The sequence below is a fragment of the Anthonomus grandis genome, chromosome 2 (assembly GCF_022605725.1).
Source record: "Anthonomus grandis grandis chromosome 2, icAntGran1.3, whole genome shotgun sequence".
Classification (NCBI taxonomy): domain Eukaryota; kingdom Metazoa; phylum Arthropoda; class Insecta; order Coleoptera; family Curculionidae; genus Anthonomus; species Anthonomus grandis.
Window position 1 is genome coordinate 30,431,239 of NC_065547.1, and position 20,955 is coordinate 30,452,193.

Genomic DNA, 20,955 nt, shown 5'->3' on the forward strand with positions numbered 1-20,955 from the left:
TCGCAAGTAACACGATACCGAAAATAAGCGCGTAATCCCACTTCTGACAAATGTTGTGGGCAAAATAAAACAGTGATTATTGAATTAACTGTTTTAATTAAAACTCAAAAATGGTTCGCACAATCTTAATACAATTACTTTCCGAGTCTCAACTTAAAACTAAACTCTCTTCAGTCCCAAACAACTATTATTCAGTGCCGGGGCCCTATATCTGTCAACTAAATAGAATAGGGCACTTAAGTATTTATTTATGACTTCTGGACACACAGATATTTAGTTACATACTTATAAATAAGAAACTGCCTATTCACATATTCTAGATTAAACAAACTTAAATGCTATGAGGTGCCACAATACTAATAAAACGCTTAAATTCAGAGTCAAAACCTTAGGAATGTTGTTAAGAAAATTAGAATCCCCTAAAAACCCTTTAATCTTAATAAAGGTGTACCTAATATAAAGGGTGTAAACCTAAATGTATACCTTAATTGCCGACTAGTTAGGCTGAATGTATCCAGAGAAATAGAATAAAATAAGGCCTTATTTGACATTTATGCATTTAAACAGCAAAATAAAATAAAATAAGAAAAAAGGAATTACCAATCACATGCCAGGTATATTTCAAGAAATTGACCAATTACATACCAGGTAAATTTTATCTCTTTGTCTTTCAATGGGTTTTCTGACCAAAACGCCGTGCGTACTTTCGTTTTCAAATAAAAATAAAATATTAGTTGCATTTTTGTAAAATCATTAGTTGTCTTATGTCATCATTGGGAATACAAAAAAAAAGAAACACTTGGGTCGTTTGAATGTTTTTTGCAAGATTTTGTTTTTTCGACACAGCAGTATTGTCCGTGAGAAGCCATTACCAAACAACTACTATTAATATAAATTATATTAAAGTAAAAGTCCGTAAAACTAGCACTAAATGACAGAATATTAAATTCACAAATACAAAAAATATTGGCACACTCGGTAAACGTCGAAAATAAACTGAACCGAGTCATCCCTATAACCACATTTCGTCGACGAACCGGTATAAATCCCCCGCATGCGGGGGATCGATAAACTCCGATAGGCGAGAGGGGCGGCGTCGGCAGGTGCGGATGGTTAGTCGAAAAGGGTCGAGTGACTTGACTGTGTTAGACTGTGCTATAATTGTATTTACAATTTTTAAGGGTACCTTAACTGCCCAACGACCTCTAAATATATTACAAAATAATATGCAAGTTGATGGAGGACATACGTTTGGCACAGCGACATCAGGTCATATTTCCGGCAAGATGGAACGCTCCCTCATAATTCAAGGGTAGTTGGAGAATATTTAAGTGCTCATTTTGGTAGAGGCTGGATTGGAATACATGGGCCAATCACATGGCCCTCAAGGTCACTGGATTTAACTATTTTAGACTTCTTTGTATGGTCATACTTAAAAAATAAAATGTATGCAAATCGGCTTAGATAAACTCCGAGTCTCAAACATAGAAGCATTCAGAAACTTACAAGGCAATCCTTTATAAATGCCTTAAGACGAGATGAAACTGTGTTTGGTTTATGTATAAGACAAAATGTCAATTCCTATTATACCCATTCTTTTGCTATTTAACTCTCCATGCTATCTTTAATTTTTTGAAAATGTCAGTGTTGTAATGACAGTTTTTAATATCAAATCTGTATGGATATATTTTTTTTGTTTTTAACATTTTTAAGTTTATGTTAGAGTAATATTTTGCGTTTATGTTTAAAATTTTATTAAATAAGTAGGTTTAAATCACATGGCATGTTAAAAAAGTAATAATTAAATGCACGTGTGAAAGAATGCATGGCCTACTATTAAAAAAACAAACATAAATATGGATTTTTCTGATTTTTGAAGCTAAAATTTATTAAAGATTAGGTTGTGATTTAAGAAATACCAATTTTGTGCCTAATCTTAAAAACAGTGGTCTAAAAATGTTTTTTAAATATGCCACTGTTTTTTATATAAAAATATCTATTATAAGCTGTTTTCATTTTTTTCTATCTTATACAAGGCCTGAGAAATAATAACAACTCCAAAAGTGAAAATTTTAGTTTTCGCCCTGTATTTCAGGAACAAAAGTAGTTGGAATATTTCTGTTTGTGGCTTTAAAAGTTTTATAAAAAAGTGATACAGGGTCGCGAAAACCGCAAAGCTATATCTTAAAAAATGAGAGAGATACCTTGCAATCTCATCTAAAATGGGACACCTTGTACACTTTTTTACAAAATACTTTTAATCAATTTCTATCTAAAAGAACTGACCACCTCAGTGTGGTTTCAACGCAATGCGTTGAATTTCAACGCGTTACCGCTAATTTTTAAAATGTTAATTTTAATTAATTTTTGCTTGTCCATTAGAGATTGGACCCCAACGGTCGTAGTACCGAGAACTTCCGGATATGACACCTCAGTGTGCATGTGGTCAGCTCTTTTAGCTACTTTTATGTATTGCTTGATATTCCTGTTTCTGATTCGGGAAACGTGCCGGCAACGTCAATAGGCGCCCTTTTAAAGGGACTTCTCACGTACTATCGTATCAAAGCCTTCTGTTTTCTCTGCGACCCATTACCTGCCACACATTCAACAGATTTTCTGCTATGCAATAGGCCCTTATGTTGGCCTTGCTTGTGACCCAGTAAAAATCTTTCCCTCACTTTTCCCTTTTCCTTGTTATTCGAGATATCTTCCTAACACACTGGCATAATTTTTTTCTAGCAATTTCAAAATTTTGCATTTAGGCACTGCTTGGCTGCACTTTTACCTTTGTTCTCATTGCCGTCATGGTCAACTATTTTTAGCCGCAAGAATCCAGCTTCCAAAATTAGGGAGTTCCATTGTATCCAATATGACTTGATGTTGGAAGAATACTTTTCTTTTCCTTTATCCAGTTTAAGACTGTATCCATTATCCACTTGGTTTTTTTATTAGATTCCAATTTTACCAAGTATCGTCGACGATGGTAGTTCTTAACAAATGACCATTTTACTCCTCTGCCCGCTGACAATGCTTGCAGTGTCCTGGGCAGAGTCTTCTTGATAGGAGATCTGCATTTTGATTCAGTAGTTACTCTCTTAGGTAGACCAATGTGCCGGAACATTCGCCAATTTTCTACGCGTGTCCCGAGAGGTCCCATGTCCTCGCTCCATCCTTGTCGCACCGAGATGATTTCCGAATGTCAACGAGCAGCTGTTATATTAGCGGCGGTTAAGATCGTTACAGTGTTATATTTATTAGAAAAAATTTCGCTATTTATAGATTTATCTAGCTACGTTTCCGTTAAGGCTATTACATCGAAATTAGTAGCGGTAGTTTTCTGATAAACTTCTAATATTTTATTACGAAGTCCGAGAATGTTTTGATAATGAGCAAATATACCTCAATGTACCAAGCAGCATGATTTGTACTTAGATTTGCAGAGTTGTCACTACCATCACGTTTTATCCGAACACATTTGGACCGTTTTAAAACTGCAGCCGTGTAATTTTTTAAATTATGATTGTCACTGCATCTTAGATAATAATATGACACTTCCTTAGAAGAATACTTAAAACCGTTAAACAATTATATCACTTGTTACCTGCACAACATCGTAAACAGAACGTGCATCACAAAAGTATTTACAATGGCAAAGTTACCAGCAAAATTTTGGAATTTTTTAGTTGTTCATGTTTTTCTTATTTCACAAAAAAAATTAGATTTTTAAGCAGATCTAACTCATCATTAGTGTTTGTAAATCCAATCGCACATACGCTGTGGTTAATCATTTCTATCTAATCTATCTCCTTGATGTCTTAGGAGTTAACAAGTTTTTCTTTTGCGAATTGTTTAAACCTGGCATTTTTCAAAACAAAGGTAAAAACACAAAGTCACGGTCTCATCAAATCCATATAATTTTTTAAAGCTATACGTGTTTCGCTCCTATCGGAGCATCATCAGGCCTAAAAAATACATTAAGGTATTTTTCACAAAACAAAGAGATGAGGTTCAAATATTTTCTAAAAACTCCTTTTTTCGCTTAAACCGCAAATTAAATCACCTTAAGACATCTCAAGTTCAATCTTTAAGAAAAAATAATAATAATGTATACCGTAGGCAGCTAGGAAAATGTCACTTTCAATTTCATAAAAGGTACTTGAATTTAACAAATGTGACTTTCACACCGGACGAGGAAAGTTTTTTGAATCTTAATTTAAAATATAATTTTTCTAAGAAGACTGACTTGCGCACGCGGGAGACTAGCTGTGGAGGCTGAGAATGTTTTGCAGACTACTGATATTCATAATAAAAATATTTTGCTTGCTAAAATAATAAATTTTTTAAATTCTAATATTAACTCAAACTCTAATAAATCTAATTTTAATAATAAACATCTAACTTCTCTTAAAAATAAAATAAAAAATCACGATTTAATCCTTTCGAAAGCTTGGTGCTTTTCTCACTGTATATAGGAGATACGTGGATGATATTTTTGTGGTATGGAATGGAAATGATCTGGAATTGGCGGATTTCCTCATTTCTATAAACTCTCTTCACGCAAATATCTCGTTTACCATTGAAGAAGAAAGAGATGTAAAGTTACCTTTTCTTGATGTTCTTATTTCAAAAAATACCAACAAACTTGAATTTGAGATCTACCGCAAACCCACCACTACGGACAATGTCATCCAATACTCCTCAAACTCCCCTTATTCCTACAAATTTGCCTCTTTTAATTCCCTTTTCTATCGCCTTTTCAACATCCCCCTTTCTAGAGAAGCTTTCCTTGATGAACTAAATATAATTAAACATATTGCTTTTAATAACGGTTTTCCACTTGATATAATTAATCACCTTTATTCTAAATTCTATAATAAATACAAACTTACTTACAACTTAATCCATCTTAATAATGAAAATAGTCATCTTTTTAGATCAATGTCATTTTTTGGTAATATTTCTTTTCAGCTTGCAAAGTTTTTCAAGTCTACAAATCTTACAATTGCTTTTAAAACTACAAACAGTTTAAAAAGTCAGCTAGTTAGTACAATAGATAAGGCCGATTTCTTTTCAAAATCAGGGGTATATTCATTAAGATGTAATGACTGTAATGCCATTTACATCGGGCAATCGGGGAGAAAAATTTCCACCAGAATAAAGGAACATACAAGTTTGGTGGACAGGTATAGGGATACTGACATGACCGAAACTAAATCGGCGTTTGCAAATCATTTATTGGCCTCCTCACATGGTTTTTCTTTAACTCAGGGAGCGGATATTTTGCATGAGTGCTCAAAAGGCAAAAAACTGGACTTGTTAGAGAAAATGGAAATAACTAAAGCTAAGAAGAGCCCTGTCCTTGTATGTGTGAACGGTATTTTCACGTTTGAACCTCACCTCATTTATAACAACCTCTCTTAAAGGATCTTTTCTTCTTTTTTCTTTTTCGATTTTAGATATTTTTAGTTTTTATTGTGAAGATTGTTTACTTATATTCACACTTATTAGTATAGTTCGGATTATTTTCCATTTTTGATCATGTTACTTGGTGGCCTATGGGTTAGACGCGCGCCTGTGAATCTAAAGGTTGCTGGATCGTTCCCCACTGGTGACATTTTACATTTTTACATTTTTATTTTTTTTTTAAGCATATATTTTTATCTATGGTGGGAATTGTTAACTTAACCTAGCTTTTCTTTTGTTGTTAGTTGTAATGTGATCTGTGTAGGTCTAGGTAATGAGTTTTATAAGCGTTCTTTTTGTTTTGTGAAAAATACCTTAATGTATTTTTTAGGCCTGATGATGCTCCGATAGGAGCGAAACACGTGTAGCTTTAAAAAATTATATGGATTTGATGGGACCGTGACTTTGTGTTTTTACCTTTGTTTTGTTTTCGTTTGGTCTCTTAGTGAAAAATGGATGATACGTTTCTAACTGGCATTTTTCCCCTACATCCCATCAAAATTTTTCAGTTGTTATTTTAGTGATCTTTAACTGCGATTCTGTAGGATGAATGTCACATCCTGTTTTGTCTGAGATTGGGTTGAGTTTGTTAGGTTAAGTTTTGTTCTTTATTTCGTAAGAATAAGTAATAACTTCTCGCCTTGACATTTATCTAATACAGGCTTTAGTTAACTTTTTTTTATATACTTTACAAACACTAAGGAATAATGGTAATTACATGTACAGTGTGAGAAAAAAAGGAATAAAGAAAATTAGACTAGCCTAATAACAAAGAATAAAAGTAAAAACAACAAGAAAATGTATAAAATAGGGAAACCTCGTACCAGAAGGTAGAATTCTAAAGTACAGCCTTTAGGTGTTTTACATTAATAGTAGATATTTCTATTTGGACATCACTTATCATTCTGCTGATGGGACCCATACTACAAGGATTTTTCTTGTTTAAGTTCCTTAAATTAACTTTTGGTACAAAAAAATTAATATAATTTATAAGACGACTATCTTCGTTATTACTTTAATACTATTTATATAAAATAAATAAATCACAGCCTGTTGTTTTCATCTTTGTAAGAGAGATTTCAAATAAAAAAAAAAGTTGTTACTATTTTATTACCACTTCAAAAAGTTGTGACTTTCTTAATACTACAGTACTTATATATTTTTTAAACTATAGTTTTATTAATATGTACTATTATTTCGAAAAGCTTAACTACCACTAAATATTCCCTGAAATTACGTACCTATTATAAAATAAATAGAGATAACAAGAAAGTATTAGGACAATAAGGGCCTGTGAGAGCATATCATCTGATAATAGTTATTCATAGAGATATTGGTAATAGACTAAAAAGCTTTGGTCCTAAGAAAATGCGCTTTGCGATGATGTGAAAGAAGCTATCGAAATAGCAAAAAAAAAGTTATTAACAGATCTGGTCAAAAGATCGTGCATGATTTGTATCCTATATTCAATAATTTTTAAACACTTTTAATATATACAGTATTGGCCATAATAGTTGGAACTTTTAAAAAATTTATTATATTTTGTGTGCCTTTTAATTAGCATTTTATTTTCTTTTATAAAGTTGTTGTACACGAAAAACTAGTGTTAATTAATTTAAATGTTGACAAAAATTCAGCACCAGTAGCAGCTCGGAATAAAAATTTTAAAAAAGCTGGACAAAATACTTGGAACTAAATGATTTTTATTCAAAAACGACATAAAACATAACTTATTAATAACCATAATATTATAATTAATATTTGGTATGGTAACCCTTAGCATTAATTACTGCCTGCATTCTTCTGGACAGTGATTCAATCAAATTTTCAATTATTTGTCTGTCAATGTGAGTCCAGGCTTCAACAAGCTTATGAAATAGTTCATCAGCATTTTTGACTGTTCCAGATGCCCGAATTTTGCGATCCAGATGTTCCCATAAATTTTCAATCGGTTTTAAGTCTGGACTCTGGGCCGGCCACTTTAAAACTGTGATCTTTTCTTGGTCCAACCATTCTTTTACCAATTTCCAAGTTATCATGCTGGAATACAAAATTTACTGGCATAGACTCAAATGTGTAAGGCTCCATTATATTTCGCAAAATATCCCGATACATAAATCATAATAAAATTGTATGTATTGGCCCAGTACCATACCAAGAAAAGCATCCCCATACTATCACATTACTACCTCCATGTTTAACCGTAGGTCGGATAAACTTTTTCTTGAGTCTTTCACCTTTCGGTCGTCTTACATGAAGTATTCCATCACTGGAAAACGGATTGAACTTAGATTCGTCACTGAATAGCACTTTTTTCCAATCTTGTACAGTCCAGTTAAGATGATCCATTGCAAATTGTAGGCGTAACTTGACATTTTTCTTCCACAGCAAAGGTTTTTTAGCAGGTCTGTAGCTTTAAGTCTACCAGAACAAAATCGCCTTCTTACCGTTCTTGCAGAGATATTGGAAGCTCACCTTCATTTAATTTTTGTAAAATTTTGGAGGATGACAAAAATGGGTCATTCTGGGAAATATTTAAAATTCGCCTATCTACACGGGCAGTCGTGGCTTTAGGTCTTCCAGTGCTTTTACCTGGTACCACATTTCCAAATGTACGATATTTCTTAATTATCCGTGACACGGTGTTCTTAGGTTTAGTCTTTAGTCTCGTTTTATCGTCTAGTCTCGTTTTATAGTCGTTTAGTCTTTGAGCAATATTACGCTGCCTAACACCCTGATTGTAAAAATCTAAAATTCTTTGGTGAATGTCGCTGGAATAGGCCTTTTCCCATGGTAACACAAAATAAAATAAATAAAAAGAACCCACTTGCACACTGGTGTGTCAAAGACTGCCTGTAAAATACATCTTTTATAAAAGTTCCAAGCATTTTGTCGAGCACAAAAATTTAAAGTATTTCTTATTGTCTGAAACAAGATAAGGTTGAAATTCTGGTATGCTTTTTTGTTTACTTATAAATATGTTTATTGATTGGATGTACAAAAATAAAATATAAACTTAAAACATTAGAAAAATTTTAAATTTTTTAAAGTTTCAACTTTTATGGCCAATACTGTAATTACCTTATTGTAAAAAGATTGGTTTGAAAAATAAGTCTGACATATATTTTTTTTTTAAATTATTACCAACCCTAATCACATACTAAGAGGCTGGATAAAGCTTGCACATGCGCTCAATCCATACATCAAAACAGAAGATTGCATTAATGATTTTAAGTGAACGTATAATTTTTTTTCGAATTTTTTCAAAAATATACTGTACGACTCCTAGATATTCAAAAGATGCTCATTTAGAATATTAAAATGTTTACAAATTCATTTCAATGTTTCGACTTACGAAATGCTTCATGATCTTCAATATCATGAAAATGTTTTTAAACTTTGGTACATTTTTATTTTATTTTATTATAAATTTTCTTATTGTTTGTATGAAATCTTAAGTGGCTTGGTTGACATCCTTGATTGTAAATAAAATACCAATTAATGTTTTTTATTTAATTTTCGACTCTCTTGTGTTCAATTCTCTTAAATGAGTGGGCTGCTTCATATTAGTGTTTGTCTAAAAATCAGTTTTATTTGTACTAATATTTAATATGATGGGATATTGATCAGTCCTACCTGAATTAAAAATAACTGATTGTTTGCAGCTACTTTTTAATTTATTATGGATAAAAATGAGCAATGCATGATTTAGAGTTGGCTGCCTGTCAAGTGATTACATTAATAAAACTAACATATAATTTGACTATAGTTGAACTTTAATTTTTTTTTTAATTTCTGATAAAAATCCTATAGATTTGAAGTATTTTTTTGTCATGTATAAAACATGGCTAATCTTTAAATTAGACTGAAAGAAAACACCTAAATTCCTTATTTCGTGTCCACGATTTAGAGTAATATCACAGATTTTGTATTTATTTATAATTGGACTTGTTTTCCTTGTAAATGTTACTACGGAATACTTTTTAACATTGAGAAACATTTTATTATCTTTAAACCATTTACTTATATTGTTAATGTCAGCCTGCGTAAATCGCAGTCTGATTGTGTCTCAATAATCCTGCAAACGTTAAAATCAGACCTTGTCAAATGCCTTTTCACAGTCGGTATAACCAACATCGAACTGTGTTTTGTTTAATATCGGTAATAATGTCGGCAGCCGCTTCTGATACCATAGAAAGATTTGTTGGGGTTGAGCTATCTTTGACTAGAACAAATGTTGAGATTTGGATAACTTTGGACCTAAAAAGTTGCATAAATAGTCATATAAAATCATCTCATCGTTTATACATCCTTTATACACATTGCAAAAAAACCTTAGTTATCGAAGTTATTAGTGATAATGGACGAAACTTTAAGGGATCAGTGTTGCATCCATGCAATACTTTAACTATAACTTAAAAAAAAAAGTAAGTTAATGTAATCTTTTTTGTAGTTCAAGGCGGTATTGGCTCATGCGTGTCGCTAAATGTAAAAAGTCCTTTGGTAGCGGACACGGAAATAGGCATGGGAAACACCGTGCAATGGAAGATGTGCACCTTCAACCCTAGCACGACGATGGCGCTGTTTTTCGAGGTGGTCAATCAGCATTCGGCCCCCATTCCTCAAGGTGGTAGAGGATGTATACAGTTTATTACACAATATCAGGTATACAAAATTAGGAGAAAAATAATATTTTTTTTTAACTTATTATCTGATTTTTTAGCACTCGAGTGGCCAAAGGAGGATAAGGGTGACGACGATAGCGAGAAATTGGGCGGACGCATCGGCGAATATTCACCACATCAGCGCGGGTTTCGATCAGGAATGTGCCGCGGTGATTATGGCCCGGATGGCTGTTTATAGAGCGGAGACCGATGAGAGTCCCGATGTTTTAAGATGGGTCGATCGGATGCTGATTCGTTTGGTATGTAACACGGATTTAATCATTGTTATTGTTTAAATTTAAAAAAAAAATCATGTAATCATACATGTATAAAGTTCGTTCATTTTGCGAAAGAGAGAAGAAACAAAAAAGAGTGAAAAAACGATACCTTTATACAAAAAGAAGTACAACAAAAAGAAAAACCGTAAAGTCTTGGAATTAAAAACTATATAATCAAATAAATGTTTCGCTTAAAGAATCAAGCATCATCAGATTTAAAATATAAATTACACCTTATTGCAAGATAAATAATATATTTGAAATATTAAAAATTAAAAAGATTACCTGAATGATCAAAAACCACACATATTATCTACTGATTATACAAAAAAAAGAGTCAAATTGCCTAACCACAACAAGATAGCTTTTAGTTCAAAAAAATTATAAACATTCTCGCGAGTAAATATCGTAAGTTAGTTTATTTAATTTCTTGGATCATCGTGTTGTTACATCGTGTAATTTATTCTCTAGTTTAATTTGTTAAGTTGCTCTTTCTCTACAGTTTTGATAAAATACTTAAAGTCTAAGAGTAAAGCATATCCATTAGTTTTCAAAAATTCACATTTTCAACAAATTTAAAAAATGAAATTGTGATGAAGAATCTTCCTTTTAGTGTCAAAAGTTTGGAGAATATAACAAAGATGACCAGGCATCCTTCAGATTAGGAGAAAATTTTAGCTTATACCCGCAATTCATGTACCACTTAAGGCGATCCCAGTTTTTGCAAGTGTTCAACAATTCACCTGACGAAACGTCGTTTTACAGGTTACCAATTATTAAACTTTTAAGGACATGTGTATTAATTGTTACATATTTTATAGGCATATGCTTATGAGGGAAGATCTGACACAGTCCCTGATAATGATTCAGCCGATCTTGTACAGTTACAGTTTTAATGGTCCTCCGGAGCCCGTTTTGTTGGACACCAGCTCAATACAACCGGACAGAATTCTGCTTATGGACACGTTTTTCCAGATATTGATTTTCCATGGAGAGGTAAGTTAAAACTTCACATTTTTTTACACTGTTTGACACATTAGGTATAACTAAAGCACACGCTTGTCTAATTCAATACTTTTATATCCTCGTGTATCGTTGATATAATTGTCCAAACTTCACTCTTTACCAGGCTTTTTTTTACATATTAATTCAGTAGGTGGTTTTAAACCAATGAAAAAATCCATCTCAGTATAGTTTTACATAATATTAGGTGCATAAAAGCTATTATATCTATTTATTTAGAAAAAGAACATTACGCTTTCTTTTTGTTTTCACTAGGCTTTTTTTGTCATAATTTATATATTTTTTTAAATTCTTTTCTCCAATAGCAAAAAAGCCTACATATAAAGGCTACCGGATATACTCTAGGGCAGATTGAAGAGGTCTAAAATTAATATAGCATAAATAATTTGAAACAAAAAATACAATACTGAGTATAAAAAGATTTCGGGTTCTTATTATAAAAGGTACAATAACAGAATTTTCATGGTGGGGGTAAGAAATCAGCCATCAATTATTTTTTACACTTACAGTAGTACAGTTTGTTCTGTGAACCGTAATATTTTTGATATCTCGGGGAGTACACCTTACGTTAAGTCACAAAAATTGTTAATCCACATCTCAGATTTTTTTGAAGGCTTCCACTTACTAGCACAACAGTATTATCTGCAAAACTATAAATACATCTTCCTTTACAGCCGAAAAAAAATATATACATAATTATTAAATAATAATGGCTCCAGCACTGTACACTAAGACACCACACTCCAAATTATTTCTCGGTTCTTTGACTAAAGTATGTCCTAAAACGATCGTTTCTAAATTCTCTTATACCAATGTCATTTAATATGTCTAGATTGTGTGCCACAATATCAAACGCAAAGTCTAAAAAGTTTACGATGATTTTTTTCTTTGAAATTAAACATTTCACTATATGATCGGGGACCGTACATAGTGCTATTAAGTTGTACTTACTTAAAAAGATATTGATTTTATGCTTGATACATTCTTCTATTACTTTACTTAAAGTACTAACAAGTGCTTTTGTGTTTGTAATAACATGGCATTTTAATATCGCCGTGTTTATAACAGGTGGCGCAAAAATAATGTCATAATTTGAATTGGATGCCATTTTCGCAGACGGCGTCAACGGTCACTGTGTTTTGACATTTGTGATGTAGATATATAGAGAATTAGTTGTTAACAAGCGATGGAGCGAAACACACCTTAAGATGACCAAACTGATCCACTATAGATGTCGCGTTCCCTACAAAGTGCAAACTGTTCACGGATTGCTGCCTGCTGAGCATCGGTCAACATTAAATTATTGTCATACTCTGTTAAACTTAGTGCAAGAAGATGATGATTTCATGTCCGACGAAGGTTAATTTCGCTTAAGTGGTTATGGTAACAAACAAATTCTTGCGTTTCTGGGGCACAAGGAAACCACGTCAAATGGATGAAGAGCCATTGCATCCCCAGAAAGTGATGTCTGGTGCAGCATTTACTGTGAAGAAGTGATTGACCCTTTTTTTTTTTTTTTGAAGACGTTGATGAGACCACAGTAACCGTAACTGGTGAGCGTTACAGACAGGTGCTAAACCAGTTTTTTTTTGCCGCAAGTGGCTGTTTTGGGTCTCTATTATTATTGGTTTCAATAGGACGGAGAAGCCACTCACACTCTCTCGAGATTTCGAGACACCAAATACAAGAAAGCTATTATTTTAATTATGTGTTGCTTCTTTTATTAAAACTAAGCTAAAAATCAAATATTCCACACTCTTTTGAGATTACTTAGATAAGTACATGATGCAAAGTATGATTATAGATATAATAACAATTGCAGCCTCACTCATTTTCTTGAGGGAAGTTCGCAATTATTACACGAAACTGTAATAATATACAGAGCATGTTTATTCTACGTGCCATTTTCCATGTACGTCTAGTGTATCATTAGTAAATTTAAACGAACTAAATCTATTAAAGATGACGCTAGGTATTGAAGACTGTGAACTTGGGTTTGACTGTGTTCGGCGTGAGAAGAAAAACTATCCAAACTGCATGTTTTCTTTGAGCGGTAAAAAGTGGTGGCAAAGACTAACTGATATGGGTATAAAAATCGGTCAGAAAAAAGTCAGTAACTTTTTAAAGAAGATTAATACAAATTGTCGAGATATTGCTGAAGTGTATAGAAACTGCAGTGTTTTACTTTGAACAAATTTTAGTGCGCGAATGTTTTTTATCAATTAAATCAAACACTACAGGTTGCGACTTATTATCAGTTCGTATGCTGGGCAATGTATGCCTCATGTATTACCACAAATTTGTCATATAGTAAATATGTGTTTGGAAAAGGGTGTATTTCCGACTCTTTCATTGGAAGGAACCGCGTTTACATCTCATTGTCAAACTCTCTCAACTCTCAAATCTTCGTTCCAGTAGTCTATTGGTTAACGGATTAACCTGTTGGAAAATATTAGAGAAAATAACGTAGAAATAGGTTTTAAAGTTCCTCAGTTCAGAGAATTTATTTTATTCAGTGCTCAGAGTGTGCTCCGTTATTCGCGAGACAATAATAAAGTCTGTTTTGAAATTCCTTACGAACATCGGCATGTGTCTGTCCGCTAATATCTCTACTTTCGTGAGTAATTCGATTCTCTTAATCAATACTATTTTCAAGTGGGGTTTTATAAAATTTGCTTTTTAAATACTCGCAAACGAAAAAACTTAGTGGTATTAAGTCTGGCGACCGTGCGGGTTATTCAATTGTACGACGTCAGCCAATCCACATCCCTAGAACCTGTTCATTAAGCCACTCTCGAACTGTCAAAGCGTAGTAGTACACTACGCGTGTACTATTTTAAATTATTCGCACAACTGAATTTTTAACTGAGCGTCAGAATGACAATTTTAATAATAATAATCAACTGGTTTTTTAAATGTATTAAAAATGCTAGTTACTGCATTGTTATTTTTGTACCTATTAGGCACTGCAAGAAATACTAGTAAAATAAATGCGCCAAATATTATACTGCAAAAAATTTTGGGAAGATTTTTAAAATAGCATTATTTATTTTTTCGCAAATATTTTTTTAAAAAAATATTTGGATACAAGGAACTGTTTCTTATCATCATACATTTTTACTGATAAATCGCTTCAAATTGCATCAAAGGTGTAAAATTGTTTGCAACTTAAAATAATGTGTGACACTATGAGGCAACCACTTGACCTACCAACGTTTAAGTTGATAAAATATCTTTTATTACCACACATTTATGCTTACTATTCGCTGGTACGTCAACCGATTTAATTTTTTTGGCACTGTTGAATATGAAGGTTGAATGTGGAGGTGAGGTGCTGGACAAAACTTTGTCAAATATAAAATTAAAAGTCTGCTTGTATATCTAGATAGAATGATATATTTTTTTAAGAAATTATTAAGGGTGGTTTGCTTTAAAATAAAAGCACTGTATAATACATGATCTTTCAAATTCTCATAATCTTCAATGAATGCTAGAAAAACATATTTTTACATTTTCGTAAAGATAATTTTTGTCTTTCGGTAAATACTGAAAAAAGATCTCTATACGTCAAATATTAATTTACTAATTGTGTCAAATTTACGATTCAGGGAGCAGGTCTCATGGGTTATTACGAAGATCATATTCATATATGAAAATTTTATGTGCAAATACAAATGTACTGAGGAATTTTTGTGTGAGGCTGGTATTTCCTATATTTAATTACGGCTGTATTATTTATGGCTTTTGTTTATTTTTTTTAATAGCACATCTTAAAATTAACCTTTTTTTTTAATGATGTCGTAGAGAGCGTCACTAGCAACATTTTCTTTTTTTATTTAATTCTGTAATTATTTTAGACTTTGCATGAGGAAAAATAGCTATTTTTATTACTGTTTTAGATTCATTAGCTTTTGATATTTCTTTTTTATTTGAATTTAATACTTACATGGTCTTGTTTTTTCTTTCTCTCATAATTATAATTTTTCTTAAAACTTAATTTCTTTGCAGGTAGTTTGTATGTGAGTAGCTATATAGCTAATTATTGCCTGATACATATCATACAAGTGTATAATGTATAAGCTTGTATTTTTTTTTTCAATGTAAAGACGATTATGATTATTATTATATATTGCATATTCAAGTCCTGGTTATCTTAATCATTAACAAATTTATTTACTTTTTCCTTTTACAGACAATTGCACAGTGGCGTAGCTTGAAATACCAAGACATGCCCGAATACGAGAATTTTCGTCAATTGTTGCAAGCGCCGGTAGATGACGCGCAAGAGATTTTACAAACCCGTTTCCCGATGCCCCGGTATATCGATACGGAACAGGGCGGGTCTCAGGCGAGATTTTTACTGTCCAAAGTGAATCCCAGCCAGACGCATAATAACATGTACTCATACGGAGGCGTAAGTACTGTGATTGATTTAAAATTAAATGTGTATTTGGATGGCGGTTATTGATAGGGAACCAAGGTTTTGTTTTAAATCATAGTAACAAGGACGTCGAACCAAGTTTTTTTTATATACTGGGTGACTCAGGATACTTTTTTATGCTATTTAAATACATTTTTGATACCGTCTAAATAAATATATATCGTCAAGCTTAACCGCCGGCGAATATATCAGCTGTTCTCCAGCTTTTGGCATCATCTCGATGGCACACCGCATGAAATCTCGGGTAAATAATAAGTGAAAAAATCTCTGTAAGAAATCAATTGACTATTTTTGTGCATCGAGTATTTCAATTTTCACCTAAATGAACGGTAAAAACACTACAATCTATTTAAAAAGAAAAAAACCTTACAAAATATTTATTTCGAGATTTTTTCGTATTCAATCAATAAATTGTCGCTTAGATCGCTATCAATAAACGCTGTCCATATAACGTTCCATGTCGCATGTTTTGTTTTGTTACTATGACCGTATTAAGGTGAAATAGTTTATGTAACTGTTTTTTTTGTTCCATGCGTGTGTTGCTGCACTATAGGCGATTATGACCGGTCAAGCAGGGGTAATTTTTGTTTTATTTTTGAGGTTTTGTTGGGTATATCGAAAGCGTAGAATTGTTCCACACTTTAAATTTAATTATTTCAGTTACTTGAATCCTTTATAATACTGGGCATACAGAAGCGGGATTTTGGTATAAAGATTGTTCAATTTTGGATTACTTATAGGACGACGGATATAGCAACAGAGGGTTGCCCGAAAATAAGGTTTGTTCTCACTGCAAATTTCTTACAAGTTTGAAACTGTTTTCAGACCATTCTTGATGCGCATGCGTAAAATATTACAACTTCTGATCGATTTGAAACCGTCTGTGCGAACATCAAATACGGGTTGAGTGGAGTCCATATTAAAAAAAGAAGAGCAAGAAAAATAACCTCACTTTTTTATGCCAGTGGGAAATGGGAAAATAAGTAAAACCTAAAGAAAAAAAATGACACTACAACGTTAAAATAGCTGTATATTATTAATAGAGTTTAAAATTGTGTAATTATTTGCTACTTCAGGGCTTACTCTAAAATGGTCGAGAAATTCTATTCTATTCTATTAAATTGGGAGACAGTTTCATCAAAATAGTTCTGATTTTTGGGCGTTATCCGTTCTTCAAGTAAATCTTCTTTAAATGTCTGTGTCGGAATCAACAAAATTCTGATCAGATTCAACTTCCGGCGATTCAAAATCACTCATTTCCTTAATGTGTATTTTTAGACTAATCCAACTATTTAAAATACGATTTTTTAAAACGAATATCAGGGACTATACAAAACGACAAAATACAAACACCAATTTAGAGGTTACGTTCACATTCCGAAGATTGAAATAAATCCGAAAACAAGTCTATCAGAAATTTGTATAAGAACATCAAACTTTTGATTTGAAACCGATCAGAAGTTTCTGTGCGAACGCATTTTACTCTATTGCGCATGTTTATTTGTCGAAAACTTGTTTCTTACTACTCTGAGAACAAAACTATAGACTGTGCCTCCTCAGCGCCTAAGTGTATTATATGCTGTGTGGCTGCACTACTGTTGAAACTAAACGCGTTATTTTAATTCGCTATGGCTGTTTATACGCCTGCCGAAGAGGTTTTAATCTAATGGTATTACGGCGGCAATTCAACTTACAGAGTGTAGTGATTTGTTTACGGTTGCCTCTGTCGATACACCCATTTCTTATGCAAAAATCATGTTTAATGTTATTGCGAATGTTGAGAAATATTTCTGCATCAATCGCTGCAATTAATGACATAATAGTCAAAGTTAAACATCGATTTATGGTTTACCGTACAAACTATACAGTATGAAAGAAACAATTAAAAAAGAAATATTTAAAATACAAATTATCTCTCAAAATATGAGGATACGTACAAAAACATAACATAAGTATATAAATAAAAAGGTCAAAAAACAATCTGCAAAAGAAATATAATTGTACAAAAAAATCGTGAGAAAGATTTTTTTATAATTCCTGTACAATTCCTTAGGTATTCCTAAAGGAGCAACATTAAAAAATTCATCAACAGAGTAATAGATCTTATCAGCCAGAAATCTTTTTAACTCTCTTTTGAAAATTTTAGGCTCAATTATTTTTTGAATAAAGAAGAGAAGACGATTAAAGATGGAAATATCGTTATAGTATCAAAAAGAATTTTTTTTGTTAATGATGAAGTACGTCGAGGAAGGCTTATAAATAAACAAGAACGATTCAGAAAGAAGAACGGCGGGTTGAAATCGTATAATAGTACCCTAGAATTGGACCAAACACGATTCACCGGAAGTGTGAAAACTTAAACAGGTCCCGGGCTGCGACGTATACTACAAAGACCTGCAATTAAATACAATGCTAGGTTTAGACAGTTTATGTTCTTGATACAGAACTTAAAATTTCAAAAATATTTTATTTTATTAAAACACGAAAATTAAGGTAAACAAATAATATGAACGGCAGCAGCTTTAATACTATATTAAATGTAATGAGGTTATTCCTCCGTCCTTAAATTTTTTAACGTCGTCGTTGATTATTTATTGCAGAATTGTAAGTGAAATTGCCTTCTGGTGATGTTTTTTCCACAATTATGTGAAAAATGCTAGGACACATAATATAAAAATACAACTTGAAACTGAATAGTCCCGTAATTGAAGTGGCTCCATTAGATCTTCTTGGGATGCTGTAAACGCCGTATTTGCAGATTTATTAAGAAATTTGTTTCATTAAGTTCCATGGCTTTGGGAATTGAAAGATAATTTAAGCCAGAGAGTATTTAGGTTGGTTAATTATGACATCATATTGGCTAGGTAATAGGCCAAGCTTTTTCAAAATGAAATTTATGGCACAACTCTGACCACAGAACAACTAATCAGAAGCAACGTTATGGATAAAACAGTGATTATCCAGACTGAAGACAGGCAGTCCTTGCGCTGTCGAGACCACGCCATCGCATCAATAACGCTATCGCACCCTCGTTTAAGCTTCTTCCTAAGGATTTTGAAAAAAAAACAGGGTGGGAATCAGCTGGATCAGGTGGCACTACCACAGCTAGGGAAATCGGGCCGTCGACTCCCTTGCCAAATTCTCAGCTACCTGGACAAATCAGAGGCAATCCGCAAATTATCTCTCAATTCAATATTAAACTAAGCAGGAGTGGATTATGTAGGGCATGTAACAATAAAAACGAGAAAATGGGTCAGGTACAGGATCAGGAGGTCCCCTCGTGACGTTGTCGCTGTCTTTGATTCGCTGGGCTGGATGACGAGCTAAGGAAGAAGTCTCCGATTCCTTTAACAGAGGCGCACAATGGGCCTACTGAGGCCTAAGTGCAGTGGTGTTCGCCCCACTCTCTGAAGTTACAGATAAGGACATACAGAGAGTGGTATTTGTCACCACGACAGTAGGCCAACCAATTTACCAAAGTTTAGGCAAAAAATTATTGAGTGTATCAATTCCATTAGCGTAGTAATACTTTCGGGGGTATGAAACAGTTATTACAACAGGATAATATACTGTTTAGCTGAAGAAGGGTTAAAGGTGGTTTATGTGAGCCTTTTGCGTAGTATTATTTGTACGGTTTTTTATTGAGTATATATGTATTATCTGATAAAGTTTTTTCATTAGAATAATAAATTTATTTTAAATATTAGAATAACGCTTTAATTTCCATAATACATTTTACAGAATAAATTAATGTTTTACAGCGGACTTCACGATGTAAAACATTCATTGAAGATTTTTTAAACATATCTTTACTTTTGCGTAACATTTTTAAAAATGTAACTCAATCCATACTAGAGTCGAGACTGACAGACGAGACAGCAGTAGTGGCTGCACCATATCGCTTGATGGCGCGGTTGTCAAGCGTATTATGGATTCGCTATAAGTAATTTGGAAATGAACAATCTGTATGTAGGACGTAATGCTATTTTTATAGTGATTTATGAAAAGGTATTGACTTGTTTCAGTCTTTTTGGGTTGTCAGCGATATATTGCAGCATCAAATACCCTAACCTACCATTGTAATAATCTCTTTTTCAATTGGCCAAAATGTTATTGTGTGTTAACAGTAATGCCAAGATATATTTCAAACCACTTTTAACAATTGTCTTCTCTTATGCCCAGAAAATGATAATCCTACTGAATATTCTACGTTTTCAAACAAAACGCTTTTTATGTATATAACCAACTTAGTTTAGGTGGTGGTATTATTTCAACAAAACTTACCATCGGTAAAGGCCTTTTCTGGAATAAAATTAAATAATTTCCTTCATTTAAACGATATTTTCTCTAGGACACTGGCGCTCCCGTATTAACGGACGACGTTTCCCTGCAAGTCTTCATGGACCACCTGAAGAAATTAGCAGTTTCCTCAACAGCATAAGTCATCAGATAAAATATCTTTTATTTAATTATTTTATTTATACAAGAAAGAAGCGTAACGTTATTCTATTGTAAAGTCACCTTTTTAAGTTCAAGATTGTATTATTTTTTTGTTGTTAAAATAAAACACTGAACATAAAATGTGTGTTATTTAATTTGTAGCTACTTAACATGAATCAGTTTATATTCCAGAAAAAAAATAAAAGAGAACCTACATAAATATACACGTTCGGCGGTTGAAAAATTTCGAATATGATTTTTGCGTAATGTGTAAGAAGGAGACGTAGTAGAGCGAGATCAAACTTGGCTCCACCCTGGGCGGCTATCGCGTCGTCGTTGCGGTATTGTCATGCGGATAGTGCAGAAGAAGTTGTCGGCCGTTTTATATTTGCATATCCTGATCAGCAAATAGTCCCTACTGCTAAAACAATTTATAATATCTGCCATAAGTTTGAGCAGTCGGGATGTGTAAATCGGTGTGCAAAATGTTCTAGTGGCGATCAGGAACCTCGTCGAACACCTGACGCTAGGATTGAAAAGGAGGTCAAGGTGTGTGCTTTTGTAGAAGTAAGTGAACTTTGTTCTAGCTCCCAAATTTCTGAAGAACTTGATATTCCAAGTCGTACAATGCGTGATATTTTGAAAA

The 20,955-nt window shown here is 32.9% G+C and overlaps 1 protein-coding gene across 2 annotated transcripts in view; it reads left to right on the top strand.

The window, feature by feature from the left end:
* The window catches only part of LOC126750110 (protein transport protein Sec23A), a 39,742-nt gene extending 19,292 nt beyond the window's left edge, over positions 1–20,450 (top strand). Inside the window, exons 6-12 of one of the 2 annotated variants that reach the window (XM_050459616.1) lie at positions 9,917–10,128; positions 10,187–10,387; positions 11,019–11,170; positions 11,227–11,401; positions 15,621–15,842; positions 16,423–16,446; positions 20,221–20,450. In XM_050459616.1, the coding sequence (XP_050315573.1) occupies positions 9,917–10,128; positions 10,187–10,387; positions 11,019–11,170; positions 11,227–11,401; positions 15,621–15,842; positions 16,423–16,446; positions 20,221–20,310 (1,076 nt within the window). In that variant the 3' untranslated portion in view covers positions 20,311–20,450. The remainder of the gene's footprint in view (positions 1–9,916; positions 10,129–10,186; positions 10,388–11,018; positions 11,171–11,226; positions 11,402–15,620; positions 15,843–16,422; positions 16,447–20,220) is intronic. The other variant, XM_050459618.1, reaches the window with a different exon arrangement.
* The last annotated feature ends 505 nt before the right edge of the window (positions 20,451–20,955 follow it).